Raw genomic sequence first — 25,442 nt, 5'->3', positions numbered from 1 at the left:
ATCAATACGAAGCGAAAAGACCTCGGGAAATGAAAAAAAAAACAGTTCAGCGACGACAAGATTGATTACGATGCTTCAGCTACCCGTTTCTGATTTATTTGGGAAGCTCATGAGTTAATACCATGGTCACGGTCCGGTTCGTTACTCCATAAGGTAGGTACCTTAACCTTCCCACAACCTAAAGCTCTTCGTCATGATCCCATACAAACCCAGTCCCCAAGTCGCACTCAGGCTCCTTGTACGGAAACACATTCGACCTGTCCCGATTCAACTTGGATCCCAGCGCATGAATCAGCGTGCCATCGTCCAAATCCACCGCCTAGACCATCTTCCCGCCCAGACACCTCCTATTCGCAAAACCCTGCTTGATCTTGAGCGTCTGCGCGTCATCCCAACTAACCCACTGGTCCGAATTTCACGTAACGACTTGCACCGCCTCCTCCGGATAGAACCTCTGCTTTCCCCCCTGGTTCTTAATAATCTCCACAATCTCCGCCGCCGAAAGCACCCCGGGCGTCCCCGTACACCTCCCCGCTCCTGGTCCCGTGGCATTCACAAACGGACATCCCGGATCCATACACGCCGGATCAGCTATGGTGAAGCTCCTGCCGTAAAACCCCAGCCCGAGATTGACACGCTCCGGGTTGACGTTGTTGCACCACAGCAGCTCCAAGCCCTGGTCGATCTCGGTCAGGTTGGTGTGCGCGTACGCGAACGAGCCGATGGCACGCACCGCGCTGTCCCAGGTCCCGTGGATGTCGTACGTCATGATATTGAACCAGTCCAGCGACGGTTCGAGCTCCTTAAGGTTAAACCCGCGCAGGTACCAGTAGCTCGCGGGGGTGGCCATGCTGATGCCCAACTTGCGGCCCGTGCCGTTCAGCCGCGTCCGCAGCCGCCGGAGCATTCGCGCGTAGTTGTTAAAGTCCGAGGGCCGCCCGCCCCAGTCGTCAGCGGATGGGTACTCCCAGTCGATGTCGATGCCGTCAAAGCTATACTGCAGCAGGAACTTGACGAGCGATTCGAAGAAGGCATCTTGGTTGGCGTCGGAGGAAGCCATGTCGGAAAAAGCGGTCCGGTAAGGGCCTGGGTCGTTCATGGCCCAGCCGCCGATGGCGACCCAGACTTGCAGCCCCGGCTGTTTTGCTTTGAGGCTGGTTACGGCCGAGTACAAGTCCGCGATGCCCGGACTCATGGGTACCTGTTACGATCCAACCAAAGTTATGTAAGCTAGATAGATAGACCAATCAGGCTGGACCCGAAGGCCCGAAGGCCCGAAGGCTTCGGGACCCAGGGTCCGGTACACCGGGTCCAGGGAAGAGCAGTATAAAAGAAGGCCTCCCGGCCTTCGTTTATAAGGCTCTTCAGCAAGCAATAGTTATCACAATCTATCAGTACCTTTCGGCTACTACTCTGTTACTCTATTGTTTCATCCCAGCGATAATATTCCTGTGCTTGTAACGGTTTGTCACAGTACCACGTGGAAGGTCTGAGGGTGGACCATGGCGAAGGCGAAGTTCAGATGCGTGCAGTACCCCAACGGGATCTCGTCGGGCGCCATGGTGCCGCATGGCCGGTCGAGGTTCCAGCCCTCGTAGTAGCCGACGGTGCGCTTGTCCCACGTGCCCTGCGAGATGGGACACTCTGGGCTGGCCACTTGCGTGTCCCCGCAGAAACCGAAGCGGCTGCAGCGGACGTTGAGCGGGCAGGTGCTGGCCTCAGACCATTCGATGCCCCAACCGGGGTCGCACTCGGACTTCCAGTTACACTGCAACGTGCACACGGCCGGGGCGCAGAAGTCGGGCCCGCCGCCGCAGATGCCCGTGCCGGTGATCGGGTCAAGCGGTCCATAGTAGCCCAGCTTGCAGGGCTTGGTTGCTGAGCAGATGTAATCGGGTTGTTCCTTAGGGGGCAGGACGTAGATGCCGTCACTGTCAGTGGTGGCGGTGTTAAAGCCGAGGGCTTGGATGGCGGTGATCGGTAGGGTGAAGGAGAGGAGGATCACCACAACTGACGTTAGTACTGGTGGTGCTGGTCTTGGGAGCATTGTGGCAGGCTGGACTGGCGGGAAACTACGTAAAAGCAATAAAGGAAGCACTAAATAAAAGGCCGGTATTAAAGACAAATGTAAGAAGGGCAATGAATATGGGCAAAGAGTAAGAAACTGAACAAATTTGCGTTCTTGAAAAGTACTTTGCCTCTACCTGCCGGGTTTGGTACAGCCGGACTGGAGAGGCGGAATGAAGTTAAGCAAAGGAAATATGAACGGGTAGTCGTTATGGAGGAACTGCGGAAAGAAGCCAATGAGATCGTTGGATATTCGAGGTAGCATTTTTGATGGATCGGGTTGCTAATGATGGTGTTGACTCAGTTAATGAACCCGAACCTGCCAAAAAGCTTTAATTGATCACGCTCTTACCTACCTAGCTTTGCTTTTAATGAAATCTCGTGCTTATCCGCCAATATCTAGGGCCTAGATATCACTGGGTTCTTACTAACGTTCTGAACTCTACCAGCTGATTGTTTAATTTGGCGGTATATGGACGTCGTAAACTTTTCCGCACTGCAGTTTATAGTCTTATGTAGCAGCTAACGTACATTCTGGCTTTCAGGTGTGGTCTTTACCAGTTAAATACAGGGTCAGGTATATATAGAGGTACCTTATAGTTCGCTCAACAGCGTTAGAGATAATTCAACTTGGCAAGTATAAGTAAATATAAATACAACTCTATTCAATTTGGGTTGCCAATTTACTTATGTTAATTCAACTTGGACCTCGAAGTTACTTACTGAATTGCCCTCTTTCGTGGTAGTGCGGCAGATTATTTTCGGCGTTTAAAAAGTATTCTTTTCGCTTACGGATAGCCCTTGAAAGATGAGATTTTTATCGGGGTTAGAGTTTTAAATGGTTAGATTTATTTTGGCAATTCAATAAGTAGATATAATTCAACTCAATTTAACTCAAATACAACTTCAAATTGAGTGGGTCAACTCAACTCCGACCCCAAGTTAAGTTGAGTTGAGTTATTTCTAACGCTATCGCTCAGGAAGTCAACTGAGGTTTTCGTTAGAGGTCACCTTCTTCCTTTAGAAAGGTGATCAATCATCAATATTACAACTCACAAGAGAAATGTGCGCGACTGCTTTGCTACCTACAGGTGAAGTAAGCCTCGGGTAAATGACAACCTAGGCAAAGACAGGATACGACACGCCTTCAGTTGGTATAATTTTAGATCTGGCTTGAGTTTAACAGAAACGTCGACGATAAAGGTAAATGGATCCATGTGCAACTCAAGCGTAATTTTAGCCTCTCTTTCCTGAGGTACTCCGCGATGGCGCCACTGCCTCTCCTTTCTAATTGTTTGCTTTGTATATTTCTCAATAGTTTGTTCCTGTGTTCGGCTTTTCCCCTTGTCTTCCCTTGTCTCTGCACGTTTTACCGTCGACTCCCGTTCTTTGCCTAGACATTTGCAGACTCAATGGCCGCTCTGAGAGCTTGGTTTCTTTGGACTGCGCTGTGGACAGCACAATGTGCTTCGTATGCCATCCCCGACAATAATACTAGAGGTAGCAGCAACACATCACCCGCGGATGCATTATCTCCTCTCGTACGTCGGGAGGAATCTTCCACGGTCTCCTTGGGCTTTGTCCAACGCTGGGCAACCATAGGCGACTCATTCACAGCGGGAATCGGGTCGGGACAACGACAAGGCCGCTTCTTCTCATCCGACTGGCAGTGCTCCCGCTACTCGCACATATGGCCCTACCTCGTCAACATGTACATTGGTTCTGCCTCCAAGGACTTCCAGTTCCCCCCGTGCAGCGGCGCCCGCTCGCAGGGCGTCTACCAGCAGGCCAAAGACCTCGCGGGCAACCTCGACGTGGTGATGCTCACGGCGGGTGGCAATGACCTCTGATTGGCCGCCATAATCCGCTGCTGCGTCATCTTACCTTACCAAGGAGAGAGCGCCTGCGCGGCTGTGATCAACAAGGCCCAAGAAAATATCGATACTATTCTCAAGCCCAACTTGCGTGAGATCCTCGAGGCCCTTGCGCCCAAGATGCGAAGCGACAAGAATGGCATTGTCGTCTACAACAGCTACGCCCCTTTCTTCGAAACTGACAGTGAGGATTGCGCGACAAACGAGCAATGGACCAAGCCTGAGTGGCAGGCGTGGGAATTTTGGAACTTGGCCCGCAACCTACTCCCACTGACCGCCGCCCGCCGCCAGCGGTTCAACCAGCTGGTCGACAGCATCAACAAGGCTATCTGAGAGGTAGTCCAAGAGTACCAGAGGTGCTCCAACCGGGCGTATGACATTGCCTTCTTCGACTGGAACCTTTGGCCGTCGGCAGTGAATGGTCAGTTCTGCGCACGTGGCAGCACGGGCGAGTATCCGGATCCGGCACAACCCGACTTGCTCTTCTTCAAGCCACGGACAACGAAAGGGATGACTATCGGAAAGGATACCTGGCTCCGACGTCGCGACGCTGACGGTGACGAGGACGATGAGGATGAGGACGATGACATCGACTTCGGCCTGGGCCTCAACCACACCAGCACTAAGATCACCACGCTTGATGACGATGACATCTATTCCTCCGTCCTCTACCGCTCGCCCAGTCCCAACGCGGCAGCACTATATGCACTGAACCCCCGTGCCCCGGTGACGGCGGCTTCGAATTTACATTAGGGTTGGGTATGCCCGAAACTATGGGCCGCATCTTCCACCCCAACCAAAAGGGCCACGAGGCCATTGCGGCATTTGCGTTGAAGAACCTAGCTATGGCGAAGGCGCGCCAGGACGGCGGGTCATCCGACAACGTATGCTCTTACAACCAGGATGAGTTTCACTGCGCACGGGCCGACGACAACCGCCACGCTTTTGTGCGGTGGGAGACGGCCGGCCGGTTGTACCACGAGTTCTGCAATTCAGTCTCTGCCCCAAGCGGCGAGGCCAATTGGCGGTTTCCGAGGCGGTACAACGCGGGCACGCCGGAGGCGGTCGAGTTTGTCATCCAGCTGAGCAATGGTGCGTTTGAATTCAACCGTGGCCAGTGCCTCGAGAGCATGGATTTGATCATCAACTCGTGCGACGGCAACGACCCTAACAACCCGCTCAACCTCGAGTTCGGTGGCCGGTACAAGCGGGGAAACTTCCAGTACGAGGTTAATCCACTTATGGAGAACCGCGAGATGGTTACCGAGGCGGGGGGCCGTTGTTGGGGCGATTATCGCTTTTTCTATTCGCACTTTGACGTTGAAGGGCGTGGGCTGGTTGGGCAACGACTTTGAGGAGGCATTTCGCGGAGCAGTTAAGAGTTGTATTGGTGGCGGGCTAACGGCCTGGAAGTTCGAATACTATGACCGGCCGGCCGATCATAAAGGCAGATGGGAGTGAAAGGCGAGCTTTAACACGCCTATCTGGGTGTGACAAGGGCAGTATTCTGGGCTTGGAACAGTAGTTCAATTCAGCTGATAAACTACTTTGGTCTCGAAGGCCTTGTTGGTCCTTTCAACCTCTAGAGGAAGGTTGGGCTTCAAGGCCTTCTTATGCCAAAGGGAAACGGTACCTATCTAGTATGTACGGGTCTTTGTCACCTAAGGCTCCAAGGCATCTAGCAATCTGCATACATGTAGGTCTTTCTCGTATGACACCAGGAGTGTGGTGTATGCCCGTTTAACAGTGTGGCATATGCTCGTTTGACGGTGTGGCATATGCCCATTTGATAGTGTGGCATATGCTCGTTTGACAGTGTGGCATATGCCCGTTTGACAGTGTGGCATATGCTCGTTTGACAGTGTGGCATATGTCCGTGTGACACCAGCTCCCCCTTCTCCAAGGCTCGCCTCGAGCCGAACATGCGTTAGCTTTTGACGGTAGGATTCCGTAGAAGGGTTAGTTCGTTGGGACGTTAGGGTCTCAGGGTTTGTCTGAGTGCCTGGTGTGAAAGACAATGACTTCTGCTTTCTGCTTCATCAGTGAAGAGGTGCTCCTATGGTTCCCATGTCAAGTTCTTGGTTCCTTCTATCCTTGCCACTTCGTTCGATACTTAACCTTGCCTTCGAATTTCAAGGAGTCCAGCACCTCTTCCACTTCATAGTCTTCTGACTCAGCCGGGGCTACCTCCCGCAGGACCTGGTCAGGGTCAGGGGCTACCTGATTGCCAGCGCGGTAAGGGTTCGACAAGCGAGACATAGAGAGATTCTAACTCAGCCGGGGCTGCCTTCCCGCAGGACCTGGTCAGGGTCAGGGGCTACCTGATTGCCAGCGCGGTAAGGGTCCGACGAGCGAAATGTGGAGGGAGTCATGGATACGCCAGGTCTTGGGCAAGGTAAGCCGGACAGTGGTGGGATCTTGTGGAGGAGTTAGTTTGTCGGGACATTGGGGTCTCGAGGTTTCTCTGGGTGCCGCGCGTGGAAGGCGATGACCTGATTCTTCGCTCCGTCAGTGTAGAAGTGCTCCCATGGCTCCCATGTGAGATCACTGGCTTTGTTCCATCCTTCCCACTTGACTCGGTATAACACCTTGGATTCAGCCCTCATGGAATCCACGATCTTCTCGACTTCGTAGTCTTCTGATACCGCTGGGGCTGCCTCTCGCAAGACCTGGTCAGGATCGGGGATCTCCCGATTGCCAGCGCGATAGGGTTCCAGGAGCGAGACGTGGAAGGAGTCGTGGATTCGCCATGTCTTGGGCAGGGTTAACCGGACAGCGGTAGGGGAGATCACCTGTGAAATCCTGAAGGGGCCATGAAGCTTCTTGTCGAGCTTCTTTGAGGGGCGCTTGGTTTTGATGTGCTTACCGTTCAGCATGACCAACTGTCCCACCTCGTAGACCGGTGCATCCGTTCGTTTCTTATCCGCCCACTCCTTCATCCTCTGACGGGCGCGGTCGAGATGTTTCTGAGCGTGCTCGTAAACCTGGATCATCCAATGGGCGTAAAGGCGACTCCCAGGGTTGCGAGGGGCGCCGTCAGGGGGGTTGTGTGAAGCAGGGTGATAGCCGTAGTTGGCGTAGAACGGGGAGATACCAGTCGACGACGAGATGGTATTGTTGTATGCGAACTCGGCAGTGGCTAGCAAATCTTCCCAATTGCTCATTTCGTAGTTGACGAAGGCACGAAGGTACATTTCGAGGATCTGGTTGAGCCGTTCGGTTTGGCCATCGGTCTGAGGGTGGAAAGCTGTACTCATTCGACTCTTGATGCCGACGAGCTTCAGGAAATCCTTCCAGAGATGGGCCGTAAATCGGGAGTCACGGTCAGAAATGATGTCCAATGGTACCCCGTGCAATCGCCAGTATGAGCGGGCGAAAATCTTGATGAGGTCTTCTGTTGTCTTTTCTCCCACCTTAAGAGGGATGAAGTGGGCCATCTTTGTGAAGGGATCCACCATAACCCAAATGGAATCACAGCCGTTGGAAAGGGGCAGATCCGTAATGAAATCCATTGCAACGGACTTCCATGGGGCGTAATGGAGTTCCATGGGTTGGAGCAAACCATGCGGGGAGTGCCGAGGAGGCTTGTTCTGTTGGCATTCGTGGCAGCCGCGGACGTATTCCCTGACTGATTCCTCCATCTTGGGCCACCAGAAGTTCCTGGTGATGAGCTCCATGGTTTTATCCATACCCATGTGACCGGCGACCTTAGTGTCGTGTTCTGAGTTGATGACCTCGTTCTGAAGGCTGGTGGGGATCCAAAGGCGGTTCTTTCGGTAGAGGAGATCGTCGAACTTCTCGAAGTCCTTGTCTGCGTCCTTCTGGAACTGTTCCATATATACCGGGTCGTTGACTCTTGCTTCCTTGAGCTGCCTGATAAACTCATCATTCCATCGAGGGGTAGAGAGACTGCAAAGCCTATCTTTTGACAAGAGAAAACTGCTTCCTTCCGAGTATGAGAAGTGTTTTTCTTGCAGGACCGTCGTGATCGGCTGGTCCTCACCTCCCCCTTTCTCAGGTTTGAAGCTTTCTTGACGGGATAGGGCGTCAGCTTTGCCGTTCAAATGGCCGGGTCGGTAGTTGATGATGAACCAGAAGTTGGCCAGTTGGATTGCCCATCGGGCTTGGCGGCGGTTGAGGACTTTGGCGTGGGTAAAGTAGGCCAAATTCTGGTGGTCGGAGAAGACTTCGATCCGGTGCTTTGCCCCCTCGAGGTAGATCCTCCATCGTTCGAAGCTGTCGACGATGGCCAGGAGCTCTTTGTCGTGGATCTCGTAGTTCATTTCGGCTGGCGACATCTTTCGCGAATGGAACGCGACTGGGTGAATCTTGCCATCCTCTTTCCTTTGGGAGAGTACTGCTCCAATCCCAAAGTCCGAAGCGTCGGTTTCCATGATTGCTGGCTCAGCGGGGTCGAAATGTGCCAGAACGGGCGCGGATACGAAGGCTCTCTTGAGGTCGTTGAACGCGTTGGTCATTGCTTCGGTCCATTTCCAAAGCTTTCGATCCAGGGCGTTACCTTTTGAGATGGCTTGGGCTAGCGTTGAGAACCCTTTGATGAACCTTCTGTAGAAGTTGGCGAAGCCCAGGAAGGATTGTGATTCCTTCAAGGTTTTGGGAAGCTCCCAGGCCAAAATTGTTCTCACTTTGTCATCAGCCATACCAATGCCTTCTGGGGAAATGATGTAGCCTAGGAATTCAACCTTCTGTACCCTCCATTTGCACTTCTGGGGTGCGACAGCCAGATGGTTTTCTGACAGCCGCTTCATGACTTCCAAAACCAAGCGGTCATGTTCTTCTTCCGTGTCTGCGTATATCAGGATGTCGTCGAGGTAGACGAGGACACCGGCGTCGATGAGGTCCATGAAGAGGTGATTCATCATGGCTTGGAAGGTTGAAGGCGCGTTGATCAATCCCATGGGCATGACTACGTACTCGAAGAGCCCGTATTTGCACCGGAACGCTGTCTTCCATTCATGTCCTTTGGCCATTCTCACCAGGAAGAACCCTGATTTGAGATCGATCTTGGTGTAGAACTTGGCCGTTCTGAGGGCATGCTGAAGCTCTGTGATGAGCGGTATGGGGTGCCGGACGGGGACCGTCATTCTGTTGAGGGCTCGGTAGTCGACTACCGGTCTGAGAGGATCGTCGGGATCCTTTTTATCGACGAACATGAGGGGGGCGCCACATGAGGCGGTGGACTTTCTGATTCTTCCTGATTTTAGCATTTTGTCAAGCCAGGGTTTGAGGGCGTCGAGCTCTCGCCCGCTCATAGCGAAGACAGGGCCCCAAGGCGGCGTTTGGTCGTCGATGATATCGATCTTGTGATCCCAGGGCTGGTGGTCTGGCATTCGCATGGCGGCTTCCTCGCTCATGATGGGGAGGAAGGCTCGAAATTCTTTGGGGACTGCTGCAATGGCGGCGTCAATCTTGGTTTGGATGCTGGCAATGGCGATGGTGGGGGGGAGCCCAAGGACGATCGAGCTGGTGCAATTCTGCTGACAATATTCTGATGAGAACTTGATTTCCTGTGTTTTGTCAAAGAAACAAGCGGGCTCATGTTGCTGCAGCCACCAGTGGGGAAGAATAATGTCGTACTCGTCATCCATTGTTGAGAGCTCGAAGTTGAGGCGGGTGTAGTGATCTTCTTGGTGCCGTAATACGACTGCCTCGGTATAGTATCGTCCTCCCATCGTGTCGACCGCCGCGTTGAAGCCCATAAGGGTGCGGATGTTGGCTCGTTTGATTAAGGGAAGCTTCCAGACGCGTGCTTGGTGAAATGACATGACTGGGATCGAGCTTCCTGGGTCCAAAAGGACGCGAACAGGATGTTCCACGTCGTTATAGAGCAGGGTCATTCGTACGATTGGTCGTGAGCCGGAGTGAGGCTCAGGGCAGGGTTTCTTTCGGAGTTGTTCTGTCTCGTCGTCGTTAAAGCTCAGCCTTTTCAGAGTGCAAACGACGGGGTTGACACCAGAGTGAGGCCGAGGTGATCCATGTGGTGCTTCATGGTGGCCACTCAAAAATCCGCGTCCGAGTCTTGGTCCATATCCATGGTCTGTATGGCTCTGGTGATCGCGGCTGTTTTGGCCTTCTTGAACTGGGCTTCGTCATCGAGGGCCTCAGCTCCCTCTTCTTCACGGTCGTCGTTCTTGCGTTTGGTTGAGACGGCGGCCGTACGTGGCTGTTGTTCTTTCGGCTGGGGCAGGTCCTTGCCGTTGTTATCCTTCTTTGCAAAACATTCCGTGGTGTAATGGCTGTCCCGCCCGCATCGCCAGCAAGGGACTTGGTCCTTCTTACGCTGGTCGATATCCGCTTGATCAATTCCTTTCAGCGCGTCGCGGTTGGATGACCATTTCTTGTCCTTGGCTGAGCGATCGGGTCGTTTTGAGGATTGATTTGGGTCGGAAGGGGAGCGTGAATCCTTGCGAGGCTGTTGGCCCGATTTCGAGTGCTCCGTCCTCGAAGCGGGCGCGCCTTTTCCCATCTGATAGCCCGGGGCTTGAAGCATGTTCTCGTAGACCCGTCCTGCTTCTCTGACTGCGCTAATGAACTCGTCGTCAGTCTCGGGTACTCCTCCCCTCATCGAGTACATTAGTTCGGTGATCTTGGAGGGGAGGGTTCTGGCGATCTGGTTCTGGAAGGTGGTTCCAGCCCAGCCAACGGTTTCGTTGAGGTCGAGCAGTTCAGTGAGATACTCAGCTGTGTCTCCGTTGTACTTGAGCTCTTCCATCTTCTTCGCGTTCCGGTGTCGTTCTGAGGGATCCTTGAATCGCTCAAGAAGGGCACTCGAATATCCTTTCCAAGTGTCTTCTACGCCCATGGACTGGACCTGACGCGCTCGTGAGTCGTGCCACTTCTGGGCTTTGTCGGAGAGCATCGAGCCGAGCCAGTTGATCTTGTGACTGTCGGTGGGGAAACTGGCTGTGTACGCGTGTAGATACGCGTTGATCCTGGCCCACCAAGGTCGGAAGGAGTCGAGCTTCTTTCCATCGTATGTGGGGGGCTTGTTGAGGTGAATCGGCGTTGTCTGGATAGCTGGGAAGGTGAAGTTCTGAAGGAAGTGGTTGGCTTGGTTCCTAGCATCGTCGTCCGGGGACGCCCCGAAGTTCCTCGGAGGGGGAGGGGGAGGTTCCGGCGGACCCTGTCCTCCGGTTGACTGTCCGAAACGGACGGATCCGTAGAGGTCTGCACGGGTGGCGTCGTAGTTCATACGAGCTTGGCTTGCCTGCATTCTGGTTTGGAGGGTCTGGAGAAGGCTGTCGCTCATCAGGTTTGGGCTGGCGGGGGGATCGTTGACCGAGGAGTAGTGGGTCGAACTTGGGGCTTTGGTGGCGGCGCGTTGCTCGAGCACGCGGCGAATGGAGGCGGCGTCGGGCGCTTGTTGGCCGGAGCGCTCGAAGGCTTCCTGGATAGCCTTTTGGGGACTCTGTTGGACCGTCGAGATCTGTTCCTCGAGCTTGTCGAGGATGTCATTGATCTGGGCGTCTTTGGCGGTGGCCCAGGTTTCGACGTGGCCGAGGACGGACTGTTGGCGGGTGGGTTTTTCGTGACGCGCCTGGATGGCTTGTTGTTGCTTGGTGAGGGCGTCACGAAGGTGGTAAACGGCTTTCTGGCGTTCTTCGTCCTTCTCGCCGTATTGAGCGATGGCAGTCCACACCTCTGAGGCGAAGCGGGAGCTAGCCTGCTGGACTTGTTGCTCCCAGCGGGCGATCTGGGCTTGAGAGGCCTCGATACCAGCGTCGAAGAGGGTGGTGACAGTGGCGTAGTTCTTCCTCAGGATGTCGTATTGTTCCTTGAGGGCCGTGAGGTCTCTGGTGTGTTCGTGCCCTACGGAGAGGGTCATCTCGCGCACCTGGGCGTGAGCCGCCGCGAATTGGTCATGGAGGGTGATGAGCCAGGGAGGGGGGTTGGTAACCTGGACCAAACTTCTGGGGATAGCATCATCGCTGTTGGTCATAACAGTATCGAAGTCGCCTGGGTGATAGAGGACCAGGGAGGAGTTTTCGACCGAGGGGACGGGCTGATCTTGAGGTGAAGCCATTGTGATGGTGATGTGTTGAAGAGTTGGGTAAGGATGGTTCGAGAGGGAAGTAGTTTATCTGTGACAAGGGCAGTATTCTGGGCTTGGAACAGTAGTTCAATTCAGCTGATAAACTACTTTGGTCTCGAAGGCCTTGTTGGTCCTTTCAACCTCTAGAGGAAGGTTGGGCTTCAAGGCCTTCTTATGCCAAAGGGAAACGGTACCTATCTAGTATGTACGGGTCTTTGTCACCTAAGGCTCCAAGGCATCTAGCAATCTGCATACATGTAGGTCTTTCTCGTATGACACCAGGAGTGTGGTGTATGCCCGTTTAACAGTGTGGCATATGCTCGTTTGACGGTGTGGCATATGCCCATTTGATAGTGTGGCATATGCTCGTTTGACAGTGTGGCATATGCCCGTTTGACAGTGTGGCATATGCTCGTTTGACAGTGTGGCATATGTCCGTGTGACACTGGGTCTCTCTGCGGTGCTTCGATAACCTAAAAACGCAGAGGAGTGCCGGCGGCGTGACGCACCGGTGGAGAGGCTCGCGCGAGGACGAGCTACGCGCAGTCTTGGGGTGTGCTGGGAATGGCTAGGTGTGTCCTGTGTGTTGGTCGATGAGCTGCCACTGGGGCATGTGCAGGTAAGCGGAATCCCTTTTGACGTACGCGGCGCCGGGGAAGATCTTGAGAACCGATGGTGTCCGCTTATCTAAGTAACGGCACTGATGTCAGGCTCCTTCACTAGGATTGGTTCTTGAGTCGGGGTAGTTCGGAGATCTTGTTGGGTTCGAGTGGTCACGATGTCGGAGTACCTACGCAAGTGTTGGGTCGAGAGAAAGGGGATTCTGGGACCTGTATAGGTAGATAGAAGTATCAGCTCTGAGCACACATGGCCTTTTCTCGCTTTGACACCTCGATTGTGTTTCTGCTTAAGACCAAGGCTACTGGATTTGAACCGAATTGCCGTCCAGGAACCGCCGTTACATAATGCAGATGGCTGGGCTGGAATGAACCATGATGCGACGTACGTAAAGACGGGAGATGCAGAAATGCGTGGAAGCTCTTCACAGATGCCTGGGGTGTCAATTCCAGGTTGAGGATAGGCTATTACAATGTTGGTTAGTGGAAGCTCAAGCGGCATCAACTGAAGATGTTGCCGGTGTGAAGGAGTAAAGGGAATGCGCTGTCAAGGAAAGAATGGAAATGGCCGACCAAGTTCCAAGTTCAAGTTTGGAAGAAACTGCTCTGGTCTCAGCTGGCCACCTGCTCATTGCACTTGCGTATTGCATCTTACATCATCCGAAATCGTTGATCCCTCAGTTCCAATGTGCAAAGTCAAATCTCAAGACACTCGTCAATCTTTCCGTCAACCACTCTCATTCCGCACAAGACTCGACATGAGAGGCTTTCTACCTCATTTTCCTGCACCTTCCGATGCGTATGCGAGGTAAATAAGCAAAGACTACTTGCATTTAAACTCTACCCTATCGAAATGACCACCAGACCTCTAGACCGGAGGCACCCCTAGGTACCTACAAGATACGGTAGGTACAATTGTCTTGCTATCGGTTCCATGGGCTAAAACAGTGGTTTCCTTTTGACTAGTAGCAGCATAGACACGTATGTCGAGCCTCCCAGAGACCCTTTTCAACCACTCAATCCTCTGTCCCTCCTCCCAAACCACATCCCATGGTACGCTTGACCGTTTCGATGAAGCGCGTGAAGAAGACGAAGCGCTCGTTATTGGGCAGCTCGACAGACTGGATGCTCGGCGACGGGGTGCGATAGAGCTTCATAATGCCCTCGACGTCCTTGGTGGACAGCAACTGGCTATAACCGAATCTGTTACCGTCGGACGTGAGTAGAACATTGCGGCGGTGATCGTTGGGGTTCTCAGCCAGACCGACACCCTGGGGAGGGGGCCCCGAGGGAACCCTCACATCAATGCCGCCGCCGCCGGACGAGTATAGCATGACGGAGTCCCAGTCGAAATCATCTCTGGCCCCCGTCGTGGCCCCGTAATCCATGTCGGCGTCCATGCCGACAAATGGAAGAAACGCAATGGCGCCCTTGAAATTGAAACTTTGGGTGAAGCTCTGCAGTCTGCACATGTCCACGAGTGCTTGGGCTCGCTTCTCTTGTATTGGCCGCTCATCCTTATACAGGTAGTTGAGAAAGACGACCGTATCCCTGTGTTCGACGTGCCTCTTGGCTCCGTCATAGTCGCTGAGCGCCTCGCAGTCAAACTGGCCAAACACGGCCGAGCTTCCTTCCGGCGCATATCCCTCAAAGGTCTCCTTGGATCAGAAGTAGGGGTTCTGGTGCTCGTGTTTGAGACCCCAGGCATGACCGATCTCGTGTGCAATGTTGGTGGCAGGATCGAACCTGCCTATGTCATTCCGCGGGCTGAGCATCATTCTAGGGTCCTTTGTCCTGGTCCCAACCGTTGACGAGAGGCCTCCCGTAGGCCCACTGTTGTGAATTTGAGTGTAGTTCTCTCGGCCAGGTGTTTCGCTACAGTGAGAGAGAGTCGCCATCTCTTCAAATATAAAGTCCGCCGGGAGGCCCGCGATTCGCCAGAGCTCAATAGCGTGATCAAAGTGAGTCCTTAGCGCGTTTGCGGTTTGATCCCCCTGGAAGCAGTAGCGTAATTTCTTGTCCGGCCATGGCTAGGCCCTGTTGGTGTGAAACGGTGGCTTGATGGCTACATAGCGCTTGGTGATAGCTCGGTTTACTGGGTGATCTTGGATGGCGAAGCCAGCAGCGTCCACCTCGATGCGTTCCACGGGGTGCGGGCTGGATGGCCACTGACTGGCTTTCCCACACTAAACTTCCGGCAAGGACACCGGCGCTGAAGAAACATGAAACTAGGAGAGACAGAAAGTGGAAAGGACGCATATTGCGTGGCTGGAGTTGATAGTTGAGAAGTATGAGAGAAACAAGTGTACTGGTGGAGAGAAACCGGTTCGTGAGCGACGGCGGAAAAGACACTGCTCTGAAAAGAGTCACCAAATCCTGTTAACGATCGGGTGATGTGGACGGGTCAGATTGAAACATAGAGGATTGAAGGGATATTGCCGAGATTCACAGCTGAGCATCACATTTTCACCTGACAGCTACCTAGGTATGTCACCCGAGTCATGATCCGTCATGAAGACCATTTGGTCTGCTGAGAATTTGTAATAAACTTGCCTCCACCTAACTAGGTAGGTGCGTACGACAGGTATATATTGCAGCCAAAACCAATACTGCCTTTTGAAGTGGTATACATCCGGCCCTGGTTACTGCTTAGCCTGTGTGCAATTTCAGAGAATGGAACAAGAGGTGGGTGATATTAGCTGCCGCACAACTACCAAATCTAGAAGCTGCTTGTAAGAAATGCCAAGCCATTGGAATCAGGTACGCTTGACCTCGGGCTCTTACTCAGCGACATGAGCGTGAGAAACCAACTCAATGGTTTAGAGATAAGAGTAGATAATAATGCCGACAGTGCGTGGTACTTGTGGCCACCCGCCGGTTAGGTACCTTAGGAACCAGCGTTGAAAAAAGGGGCCATGACCTCTGAGATGGGAGAGCGAGTAGGTACCTAGACGTAGGTACGTAGATAGTAAGAGAACGAATGAGTAGACATCCGAATGTTACCTCTATATCCCCATGCCATTCATGTTATTTCCCCACTAATCGTACATGCCCGGTCATTGACATTCCTTCCGACGGCAGCGAAACTGAGGGGAAGGCCGCCAGCAGAGACATTCAACGTTATGAACCGATAGAGAGGTATATAATTCGTATTACTTACCTACTTGCGTTGGTCTTTCTCCTTACCTAGTCCCTCGATATAACTAGTCATTGTTAGCGTCTCTCAGTCGTGATTGTCAAGTCCCGGTGGACTATTCTTTAACTATGAAGATTTCGAGTAACCGGTACTTACTACTTGTTCTTTTTCTCGTTATTCCTGGTACCGGTAGCAGCCTTGTAGCAGCCCAAGGCACGACGACAGCACCAGGCCCAACACATCCCGGTGTCGTCGCTAATCGCAACAAGTGGCACCTTTGTGCAAGCCGGCAGCACCTGCGCCGACGTTGAGAGCGAGTATCGGATTACTCACGCCCAGTTCCTAACATGGAATCCCGCCGTGTCCGCGGACTGCGTACAAAGCTTTTGGGCTTCTTACGCCTACTGCGTTGGAGTTGCCGTGAGTGCTGCTCCGACTACCTCCACAACAACAATAACAACAACAACAACAACAACAACAACAACAACAACAACAACAACAACAACAACAACAACAACAACATCAACTATGCCTACCAAAACGGTGGTGACAACCACATCACGTACCGCAACAGCTACCGCTCCCCCCGGGCCAACGTTCTCGGGCACACTTCCAAACTGCAACGCCTGGCACCTGGTGCAAGCAAGCCAGGACTGTATTACCCTCGCCAGCCTGCACGGCATCACGCTAGCCCAGTTCCTCCTGTACAATCCCGCCGTCTCAAGCGACTGCAGTCAACTTTTGGCTAGGTTATGCCTACTGCGTCGGTGTAGGACCACCTATCGGTTCTTCATCAACCATCCGTAGTTCCGCCTCCTTCTCTTCCACCTCGTCCTTCTCCTCCTTCTCCACCACCTTCTTCAACAGCACCTACTCAATCAACCACCCCGTGACAAGCTGAATCATCACCACCCTAACCATCGGCGAGAACTCCACCTGGCCATCCACCCAAACCCAAATCGACCAACCAGAGTACTGCACCTCCTGGCACTTGGTTTGGGACCGCGACGACTGCACAAGCATCCACTTCCTCTGCAGCTCCTTCATATCCCTACCCGACTTGTTCGCGTGAAACCCGGCTCTGGGCACTGACTGCTCCGGCCTCTACTTCAACCACTGGGTGTGCGTGGGCATCCAGCCGCAAACGACCGGAACCGTCAACATAGTCCCTCTCGCCAGCCCAACCGAAATCGTCCTCCCGCCTCTCGTTTCGTGGACATCTTCCGAGCCTTTCCCGACCCTCGACCCTCGACCCCATCTTCACACCCCCAACCGCAACCGCCGGCCCGTTGCCGACCAACTGCGTAACCTACTACCAAGCCCGGGCAGGAGACACCTGCCAAGATGCGCTAGACGAGCACCCCGAGATCTCCTCGACTTAGTTCCTCTCCCGAAACCCCGTCCTAGTGGCTGGGGCTGGGGCTGGGGCTGAGTCTGACGCTTGTGCCTTGCTCAAGAACCGCTACTACTGTGTGGGCGCCTACGACTACGACCAGGGGCCCGAGCTGAGCGACCTGCCGCCGCTCCCTACCGTAACAACCCAGCTGTCGCCTATCCCGTCCGACACGGCCGCGAGGAACTGCACGGCGTGGTACATGGCCCCGGCGGGAGGGGGCCTCACTTGCCGGGAGCTTGTGCTGATATTCGGACGCTTCTCGTCGGATGATTTTGCGCGGTGGAATCCCTCTGTTGACTGCCGCCGCCGTGTTGATGGAAGTAGTGCGGAGGAGGAGGAGAAGTCGCTCGAGCCGAAAATGTGGTACTGTGTCGGAGTACCGGGGACACCTACTACACGGACGGAGCCGCTGCCCACTGCGTATGTAAGTAGTGTACCCTAGATAGGTAAGCAAGGCAAAGTTCGCCAAGACACGGTTCGGAGCTATCAAAATTGTCGTGATTTTAATGACAGTTGCTGTAGCAACGCCCCCTTGTAAATCAACAAAAAATAAATCATTAGCATCGTGAGATCCATTTATGGCGGTTTGGTTAGTGGTGATTGTGCGGTCAATTTTCGCGAACGCAAAGCGCTTGAGATGAACATGGCTCGCAACGCTTTACCGATCCTCAGCCTCGTCCATAAGGCATACCTTAGATACCTAAGGTATACGTGAGGTTCGAATATGCAATGCGCATGGCAACAATCGACGATCGACATATCCGTCCGGCGTCTTTATTTGATGATGTTGTTCTTTGGTTGACAAGGTACTGGAGGCTCGTCAGATCAAGATTACATGGGGATTTTGGATTGTTAAAGAGAAAACTGGCAAGAGAAACACTCCGTCGCCAGAGTTCTTGTAGCCCGGCCGTCACTTCCGGGCCCGTCACGCCGGCAGGCAGGGCGCCAAGCCGGTGGGTGGCCCAAGCCTCCAGTTCCCTGGCAGTTAAAGGGTGCACGGCCCGGATGTGATGCCCAGGCGTAACAATTGGCGGATTTTGGTGATTCCCGTCTGGTTGTTCTGGCGGCTGGGCCACTAAAGAATTGAACCATGTTAAGTGGAGCCAGGACTCCCCCGCGGTCAGAATAATGCAGCCACGACCGATTCAGGGCGCTGTAGGAAGGATGTTACAGCGGCTTCAGGGACCAGCAGCACACTGTTACCTCATGTCCACTAACGGTCGCGATCCACACTTCGTCCACGCAAGGCGAGACGGAATCCACTTTGACCACACAGAGTCAACAAAAGATTCTACCTTACAACGGCCATTGTCACTGTCTGTCTGTCAAGAGACTCGGTCCCATACAAACAACAACCACAGTCAATGTGAGCCCCAACCACACGAGGGTTCTCCCGCCATCACCATCCCTAGTCGAGTTTACCTTTACGAGCGCGTCCTTTGCCACATAGACCAGCGTCAACATCGATATTCCGAACGCGTTACTTGTCTGCTGTGCCCGCTGCCATTGCCCACTGCGCGCCCTAGAGAGAAAAAGACGAAAGAGAAGAGCAGAGTCAACATCACCACCAAAAACGAGCGAGCCATTGACGAGTCACCCTACATCACCAACCACAGCGGCCTACCGAGCAATGACGCTATAATCTTCGGATCCCTTTGCCATCACACGCGCACACGCTGGACGACCGTGCCCGTTGTCGCTTGTCTTGTCGTCCTGGCGTCTGTCTGCTCGTCGGTGGCTGTTACTCTAAAGCAGAACTACGACCCTTCTTACGACTGACCATGCCTACAACCCACGTCGAACCCACCTCGGAAGCACTGCTTCAGGACATCGCCAATGCCCTCTACAAGGCCAGGAAGGTCGTGGTCATCACAGGCGCTGGAATCAGCACCAACTCGGGCATTCCCGTGAGTAACAAGTCAACGGCTACCCTAAACAACGCGCCCTGCCTCTCCCGCTAATACACTACAGGACTTTCGATCAGAGAATGGTCTTTACTCCTTGATCCAAGCCCAGTTCGATGCCGCCGCCGAGGCCAAGCAGAACACACATGCTTCCCAAGAACCCGAGACGTCCGACCGACCGGCGAAGCGACTTAGATTCGACCCTCAAGAGACCAACGGGAAGGACGTGAGCGACAACATCAATGTCGCAACTACCACACCCGAGGACACGGAGAAAGACTCAGATACCAGCACAGTAGACGACGGCAGGGACAATTCTACCCAAATTACCACTCCCCCGTCCAAGGTCGCCGGCAACGATGGACAGTCCTCAGAAAGACCTCCCAATTTCCGAACCCTCGACTTTTCTCACCTGCGCGACGACCGCGGACTATGCTCCTCTCCGTTGTCCTCGCCACCTCCGGTTCTACTCGATCCTTACCGCGACAGCGTCTCATCCGACTCCGACAGCGAAGATCCCTCGTCCGTATCCACACCTCTCCTTACGTCCCAATCGTCGTTCTCGTCTAAAAACACCCTACCAAATATGAAGGGCAAGGATCTCTTCGACGCCCAGATCTGGTCTTGTCCTGTTAAGACCTCCGTTTTCTACACCTTCGCGACCACCCTGCGCCAAAAGGTCCGCTCCGCCGAGCCAACAACCAGTCACCAATTTGTCAGTGTCCTCCGTGACAGCAGAAAATTGGTCCGTTGCTATACCCAAAACATCGACCAACTCGAGGAACGCGTCGGTCTAGCTACCTCTCTCGACCTCGGTGCTGGTAGCCGTTACCGCTTTTCGACGCGAAAGCCTGCGGGTGCCCGGCCCAAGGACGCCGCAGATCAAGGTGGAAGCCAAGAGGAGGATCAGCCTTCGTCCAGCCAAGGACAAAAGGAGAATGACGGCCCACCCGCGAGCCAGCCACCGGCATCCCAGGCCGATGCTCCGAATCGCGGCGTTGAATGTGTCTTTTTACACGGATCCCTAGCCGAGCTTCGGTGTTTTGTATGCGCCCGCACTGCGTCCTGGGACGAAGCTGAAAGGCAAGTGGATACTTTAGCCGGTCGGCAGCCGGAGTGCCCTCATTGCGCTGGTGCCACAGCTGCCAGAGAAGAACGGGGTAAACGAGCTCTAGGAGTAGGCAAGCTCCGTCCGGATATCGTTCTGTACGGTGAAGAGCATCCACATGCTCACCTGATTAGTCCTCTGGTGCAGCACGACCTTTCTCTCGGACCGGATATGCTTCTCATTCTTGGCACCAGCATGCGCGTTCACGGGCTGAAGGTCTTGGTGAAGGAATTTGCCAAGGCCGTGCATGACAAGGGAGGGAAGGTGGTGTTCGTCAACTTCACTAAGCCTCCTGAGAGTGTATGGTCGGATGTTCTCGATTTCTGGGTGCAATGGGATTGCGACGCCTGGGTAGGAGACCTCCAGAACAGGAAACCTGCGCTGTGGTTACCGCCTGGTACGGTCCTCCCGGAGGAAGAGAAGACCAAGGCTAGTAAGGCGACGCGCAGGATTAGTGGTAGTGGTGGTGGGGAGACTGGCAAGAAGAAGGTTGAAAAGGCCGACAAGACAGCTGACAAGGTCGACAAGGACAAATCCGAGAAGAGCGATAAGTCAGTTGAGAAGACCGCCGACAACAGCGAGAAGGCTGCCGAAAAGGACAAGGCCGAGAAGGAGAAGGCTGAAGAGCAAAAGAAGGCTGAAAAGACCGACAAGCCACCAACATCAAGCAGGAGGAGAAGGGAAAGCGACAACAAGGGCCTAAAAGCACTGGTCGAGGCAGCTAGCACCGTTCAGGATCAGTTCGCTATCGAGGCCCTAAGCGCCTTGAAGAAGCACAAAGTTACTCCGGAGGAGATGGGTTACCATCAACACTTGGTGGAAACAGCCGAGACAAAGATGATGCCGCCCCCGTTACCTGTTTTGAAGGCACTTGCCAGACGACCAACGAAACCCCCGAGGGAACACAAACTCAACCCCGATGCGAAACGACCGGCGTCTGTACGTGATCATAAGAACAATGCGGCACACCTGGTCTGGAGAATTATGGGTTCTCTGGAAGTCATCAGGAATTTGGATAGTGATGCCGAGAGGCTGGCGCCTGTGCCTGTGGCTGTTCCTGTTCCGGTTCATGTTGAAGCGGCTGTTAAGGACAAGCCGAAGGCCAAGAGGAGGAAGTTCACTGCCAACCCGCTGGAGTCAACGTCCCTCCGTGAGAACGATAAGCCAAAAACGACAGGTAGGAAGAAGCCCCAGCCTCAGCCTAAGCGGAATATCCAGCCACCGGTAATGGCCAGTGATACTGGTCGCAATACTCCAGGCGACGAAACCGAGGCAGACGTCGAGGCAGATTCCATCACCGCAGCAGTTAAGACCCGCAAGCGAAAACGGAATGTCACATGGAAAATGATCCGGGGTGTCGAGACCCGCGTCTCGCTCGATGAGAAGGGGACAGAAGTTGCTCTCCCACCGCCACATCACCCTCATGCTACCGCCATCCCGGTCAACATCCCCTTCAAGGCACCTCAACCGTCGCACTCCAAGACTCCTCAACTTCCTCAGCCTCCGGTACCACAAGAAACACAAATTTTACCACCAGCAACGATACCAAAGAACCGAGCGCTACCGAAACCGAAACCGCAAGCTGCTCGTAACCGAACCAACAGCGGCGCCAGTATCCCGCCACATACGGCGATACACACGACCGCCATCTTCACCCCCAAACCCCTTGCCAATCTCGCCCCCGTCGAAGTTGTCGATAAGTTCGATGCCGGCTTCGAGGAGACTGATCGTCTCATCGCCATGTACCACGAGCTTGCTTCCGGTACGCAGTCGCGCGCCTCCACTCGCGCTTCTAGTCCTCAGCCATCGCAAAACAAGAGCGCCAACGAACACCAGCTGCCGCCGCTGAACATGAGGAACCTCAACAACGCCCGGACTACTGTCCCAAGTAGAGGTTCAACAACCAGTAAGGGGGCCAGGAAGAGAGCCAAGACTGGACCTGCCAATGGCTTGCTTAAGCTGCAAGTGCTGGAGCCCAAGTTCGATACACCCGGACCGTTGTCAGAGAATGTGTTGAGTCCCAATGTTGGTAGCCCGCCGATCGGGTTTAACGGACCGAGAGGTAGGATGGGCTCGGTTCATCAGCAGCAGGGACATAACGACCAGGAGAATCAGCCGCCGGGTCAGGAACAAGGACAGCAGCCGGTGGACCAGTGCCGACAGCAGCAACAACAACAGGTTCCACCAAACAGCCAGCCGCAGAGCAGTGGCCGCAACCCCTTCTTTTACTCAGATCCTCTCGCGTCGCAGCTAAGTTTCCCTCCTAGGTGGGGAGATCAACAGCAACAAGCACTACAGTCTCAGTCTCAGTACCAGCAACCCATGCCCCCAGCGGACTATCCCAATAGGTATTGGAGTACCCCCGCCCTCGACTTGTTTTTCCGGCCATGCATGGATAATATGAAGCAACACTCGGCCTCCCGGGAACAGGAACATCCACAGGAGCAGGAACCTGAGCAGGAACCGGAGCAAGCACAGGGTATGGGCCTAGGCATCCAAGAAGCCACCCCCGTTACCGCCCCCGCGTCAGAAGCCCAAACCGAAGCAGAAGTAGGCGACCCCTGGAGCGATGCCGCACGCCGCGTCCGCCAACTCTTGCCCATGGGAGGCGACCTCGGAGCAGCAGCTCTCGCTCAGCTAGCCGTTCAAGGCGCCGCGGTACCACGGGCATTGCCATTTTCGACGGGACTACCGGCTAGAGGCGTTCCAGAGAGGTTTTCTACCCCGTTCCAAGCTTGGCAGCAGCAAAGGCTGGAGGAGATTCGCCAGCAGGGACCTCCTGAGTATCTTGCAGGTCAGCAACAGCAGGCTGTGGGAGCCGTGGCAACCGGTGCTGCATCTACTGGGACGGCTCTGGGGCAGCCGCCGGGTTGGTCGCCTGAGGAACAAATGAGGCAGGAGGCAGCTATGATGTTGAGTTCCATGAGAGGAAGCGCTTAGGGAGTGTTTATGAGGGAACATTGGCATTTGTGGATGTGATCCGAGGCACGCTGACCCAGGTCTGATGCAAGTCATGAGAGTGTGGCAGTCCCTATGATTGGAGCAGGTGATGAATACCGTATTGGAGGATTATGCTTGGGGACATAGAAGGACAGTTGTCAACCATCAACTATCAACCGGCAACCAACAGTCGGTGGGTTGAATGCACCATTATTGCTAGGATTATCACTCTGCAGTATCGCTAGAGGTTATCGCTAGAGGTATAACAGTGAGGAAGTACGGATAGGACGGATGAAACGTGTATAGATAGAACATGGAAGCAAGCATTAGCACAAACGAGGACCATTGTCCTTCGATCGGCGTTTAGCGGAGTTGTGGTTGGTCGTTTCTAGGTAGCAGATTAGATGTTTCATGTATGATACATCCTGCTGTTGTTATTTCAAGTCTACTAGCTTCAGGGAACATAGCATTCAAGGCATTTCTTGCTTATCATTTGCGTGGTTATGAACTCGATACTTGTGGTTTGAGCGAAGATGACGACAACAATAATAAGGATCAAACCTATAACAAAGTGGAACAACCATGCTTGCCTGCCACTAGCGGAGACAAAACGAACCTTTTGACTCTGCATAGCAAATGTCTGATGTACAATTGTGATGTGACCATTGCTTGTGGTATGGACACTGTGGAAAGTGGAAAAGTATATCTTGGTGGTGGCGTCTCGCTCTGAGTCTTTGATCGTGCGGGGTTGGAAGAGTGCCTCACCGCCTATAGACCTTCATCGTACCGCAAATAGCACCAAAGACGGTCATCGGGAAATAGAACACTCCTGAACTGACATCAAGAGGGCGACGGATCACCATTAAAGTATCGATGCAGTCATCTAAATTTTTTAGTTGAAAGTAATAGCTGTTCAAGATTGCTCAGTGTCTGCGGTGTTAATAACGCGAGGTCAACCCTTCAAATGGACATAAAACAAGGCACACATACCAAATATTGAGATCTCACAATCACGTTTTGTCGACGACACAAGAGAACCCCCATAACAAAATTTTGAAAATAGAACGGAATCAGACACAGTTTCCCGCTTTAAGCCCATCACATCAGCCTCACGACACCTGCCTGATGACCAAGAAGAAAGACCAGAGCACTAAACTCCGTCTTCCTATCTCTTACCACCACCACCCACCGCCAAGCAAAAAAATAAAAAATTAAACGAGCAAGAAGGAAAAATCCTCAAAAAATAAATGTGCGATCTAGGATTCGAACCCTGGATCTTTCGCTGTCCTTTGACCGTGCCACCAGCCGGATGCTCAGTTAGCCGTTTTTGCGGCACCGAAGGTTCACCCATTGAAGGTGATCGCAGCCTTTCAAGTAGCGAACGCGTTGACCACTGGACCAATCGCAATTTGGTTTTTGTTATAGGCATGACACGGAAAGGTGGTATATTCACCACCGGGTAAGGTACGTACCTCCTTGACACTTGGTTGGCGGGCAGAGAGACGGCCGCTGTACGGTGGTAGGGCTGGCAAGGGGTGACAGACAGGCAGGTTCGTGGTCATGCCTTCCGTTCGTGAAGAGATGGGCGCCTTGACTCCGTTCCCGAAGTTTCAGCACAGCTAACAGTGCCCATGGGAGCCAGTGCATCACGGTTGACGTCCCGCTTGAAGGTTTTGGACAGCCCAGCACTGGCCATCGTCGTCTTGTCTTGTTGTTTTTCATTCACTTCCCGCATTACCATCGCCACCGGGCATCCATCTGTTCAGGTTTGCCAGCCGTCCCGTCATTTACCGCCCATTCCATTTCAATGTTCGTCCCATTCACTGGCACTCCCTTCCTGGGTGTACTTATTTGGGCCGCCCATGCAAGTTTTCCTGTATTTTCCTCTCCTCTTCCGCTAAATAATTCAAAATACAATCACAAGAAAGCACTTTTGTCGGATCACCTTCCTACTCACTCGACAGCAAACCATCAACGCGCAACAACTTCCGCATCAAACAAGGAAGCTGTCGTCAACCAGGAAGTGCGGCAAGAGGGACTGCGACAGCCCTGGCACGGCAGGAAGGCCAACCGTTGCTGCGACTATTTGCGCAACACGGTGTAAGTACCTACCTACCTACCTACCTACTTGGCTGCATTGCATTCTCGCTTCCAGTCCTCCTCCGTAGTGTCTGGTCCCATACTCCCGTGTCCCGCCCTCTACCGTCTACGGTCGTAATCAAGCCGAGATCGTGAATGCTGGCAACCTACCTCTACCTACCTTCTGAAGCGCAGACGAGGGAGGTCACAACATGACACGACACGGCACGACTCAAGTAGACATATCTGCCCTGCTTTCGCCTTTCTT

The 25,442-nt window shown here is 53.7% G+C and overlaps 7 protein-coding genes across 7 annotated transcripts; 4 read left to right on the top strand and 3 right to left on the bottom strand.

Moving 5' to 3' along the window:
- Positions 1–415: 415 nt before the first annotated feature.
- On the bottom strand, positions 416–2,047 carry SMAC4_09039 (uncharacterized protein; the record flags this gene model as incomplete). Its single annotated transcript, XM_003348955.1, has 2 exons — positions 416–1,201; positions 1,481–2,047. 2 exons carry the CDS (start codon positions 2,045–2,047, stop codon positions 416–418), a joined length of 1,353 nt encoding a protein of 450 aa, XP_003349003.1.
- A 1,290-nt stretch (positions 2,048–3,337) lies between these two features.
- Positions 3,338–4,274, top strand: SMAC4_09038 (uncharacterized protein; the record flags this gene model as incomplete). Its single annotated transcript, XM_003348954.3, has 2 exons — positions 3,338–3,900; positions 3,961–4,274. The coding sequence occupies exons 1-2, from the start codon at positions 3,480–3,482 to the stop codon at positions 4,272–4,274; spliced, it is 735 nt and encodes a 244-aa protein (XP_003349002.2). The 5' UTR covers positions 3,338–3,479.
- A 177-nt stretch (positions 4,275–4,451) lies between these two features.
- SMAC4_09037 (uncharacterized protein) lies at positions 4,452–5,296 on the top strand (the record flags this gene model as incomplete). Its single annotated transcript, XM_003348953.1, has 2 exons — positions 4,452–4,623; positions 4,785–5,296. The coding sequence occupies 2 exons, from the start codon at positions 4,452–4,454 to the stop codon at positions 5,294–5,296; spliced, it is 684 nt and encodes a 227-aa protein (XP_003349001.1).
- Positions 5,297–6,370: 1,074 nt separating this feature from the next.
- Positions 6,371–7,636, bottom strand: SMAC4_09985 (uncharacterized protein; the record flags this gene model as incomplete). Its single annotated transcript, XM_066091032.1, has 1 exon — positions 6,371–7,636. One exon carries the CDS (start codon positions 7,634–7,636, stop codon positions 6,371–6,373), a length of 1,266 nt encoding a protein of 421 aa, XP_065946636.1.
- A 2,324-nt stretch (positions 7,637–9,960) lies between these two features.
- SMAC4_10745 (uncharacterized protein) lies at positions 9,961–11,985 on the bottom strand (the record flags this gene model as incomplete). The annotated part of the gene is made up of 1 exon (XM_066091040.1): positions 9,961–11,985. The coding sequence occupies one exon, from the start codon at positions 11,983–11,985 to the stop codon at positions 9,961–9,963; it is 2,025 nt and encodes a 674-aa protein (XP_065946635.1).
- A 4,109-nt stretch (positions 11,986–16,094) lies between these two features.
- Positions 16,095–17,681, top strand: SMAC4_09255 (uncharacterized protein; the record flags this gene model as incomplete). The annotated part of the gene is made up of 3 exons (XM_066090923.1): positions 16,095–16,451; positions 17,130–17,589; positions 17,666–17,681. 2 exons carry the CDS (start codon positions 16,095–16,097, stop codon positions 17,583–17,585), a joined length of 813 nt encoding a protein of 270 aa, XP_065946634.1. The 3' UTR covers positions 17,586–17,589; positions 17,666–17,681.
- Positions 17,682–18,468: 787 nt separating this feature from the next.
- SMAC4_09256 (uncharacterized protein) lies at positions 18,469–23,586 on the top strand. Its single transcript, XM_003344089.2, has 2 exons — positions 18,469–19,050; positions 19,115–23,586. The coding sequence occupies exons 1-2, from the start codon at positions 18,925–18,927 to the stop codon at positions 23,093–23,095; spliced, it is 4,107 nt and encodes a 1,368-aa protein (XP_003344137.1). The 5' UTR covers positions 18,469–18,924; the 3' UTR covers positions 23,096–23,586.
- Positions 23,587–25,442: the final 1,856 nt, after the last annotated feature.

Source organism: Sordaria macrospora, chromosome 3 (assembly GCF_033870435.1).
Source record: "Sordaria macrospora chromosome 3, complete sequence".
In the NCBI taxonomy this organism is placed as follows: Eukaryota; Fungi; Ascomycota; class Sordariomycetes; order Sordariales; family Sordariaceae; genus Sordaria; species Sordaria macrospora.
The sequence above is the reverse complement of the archived record's forward strand: the minus strand, read 5'-3'. Positions and strand labels throughout refer to the sequence as shown.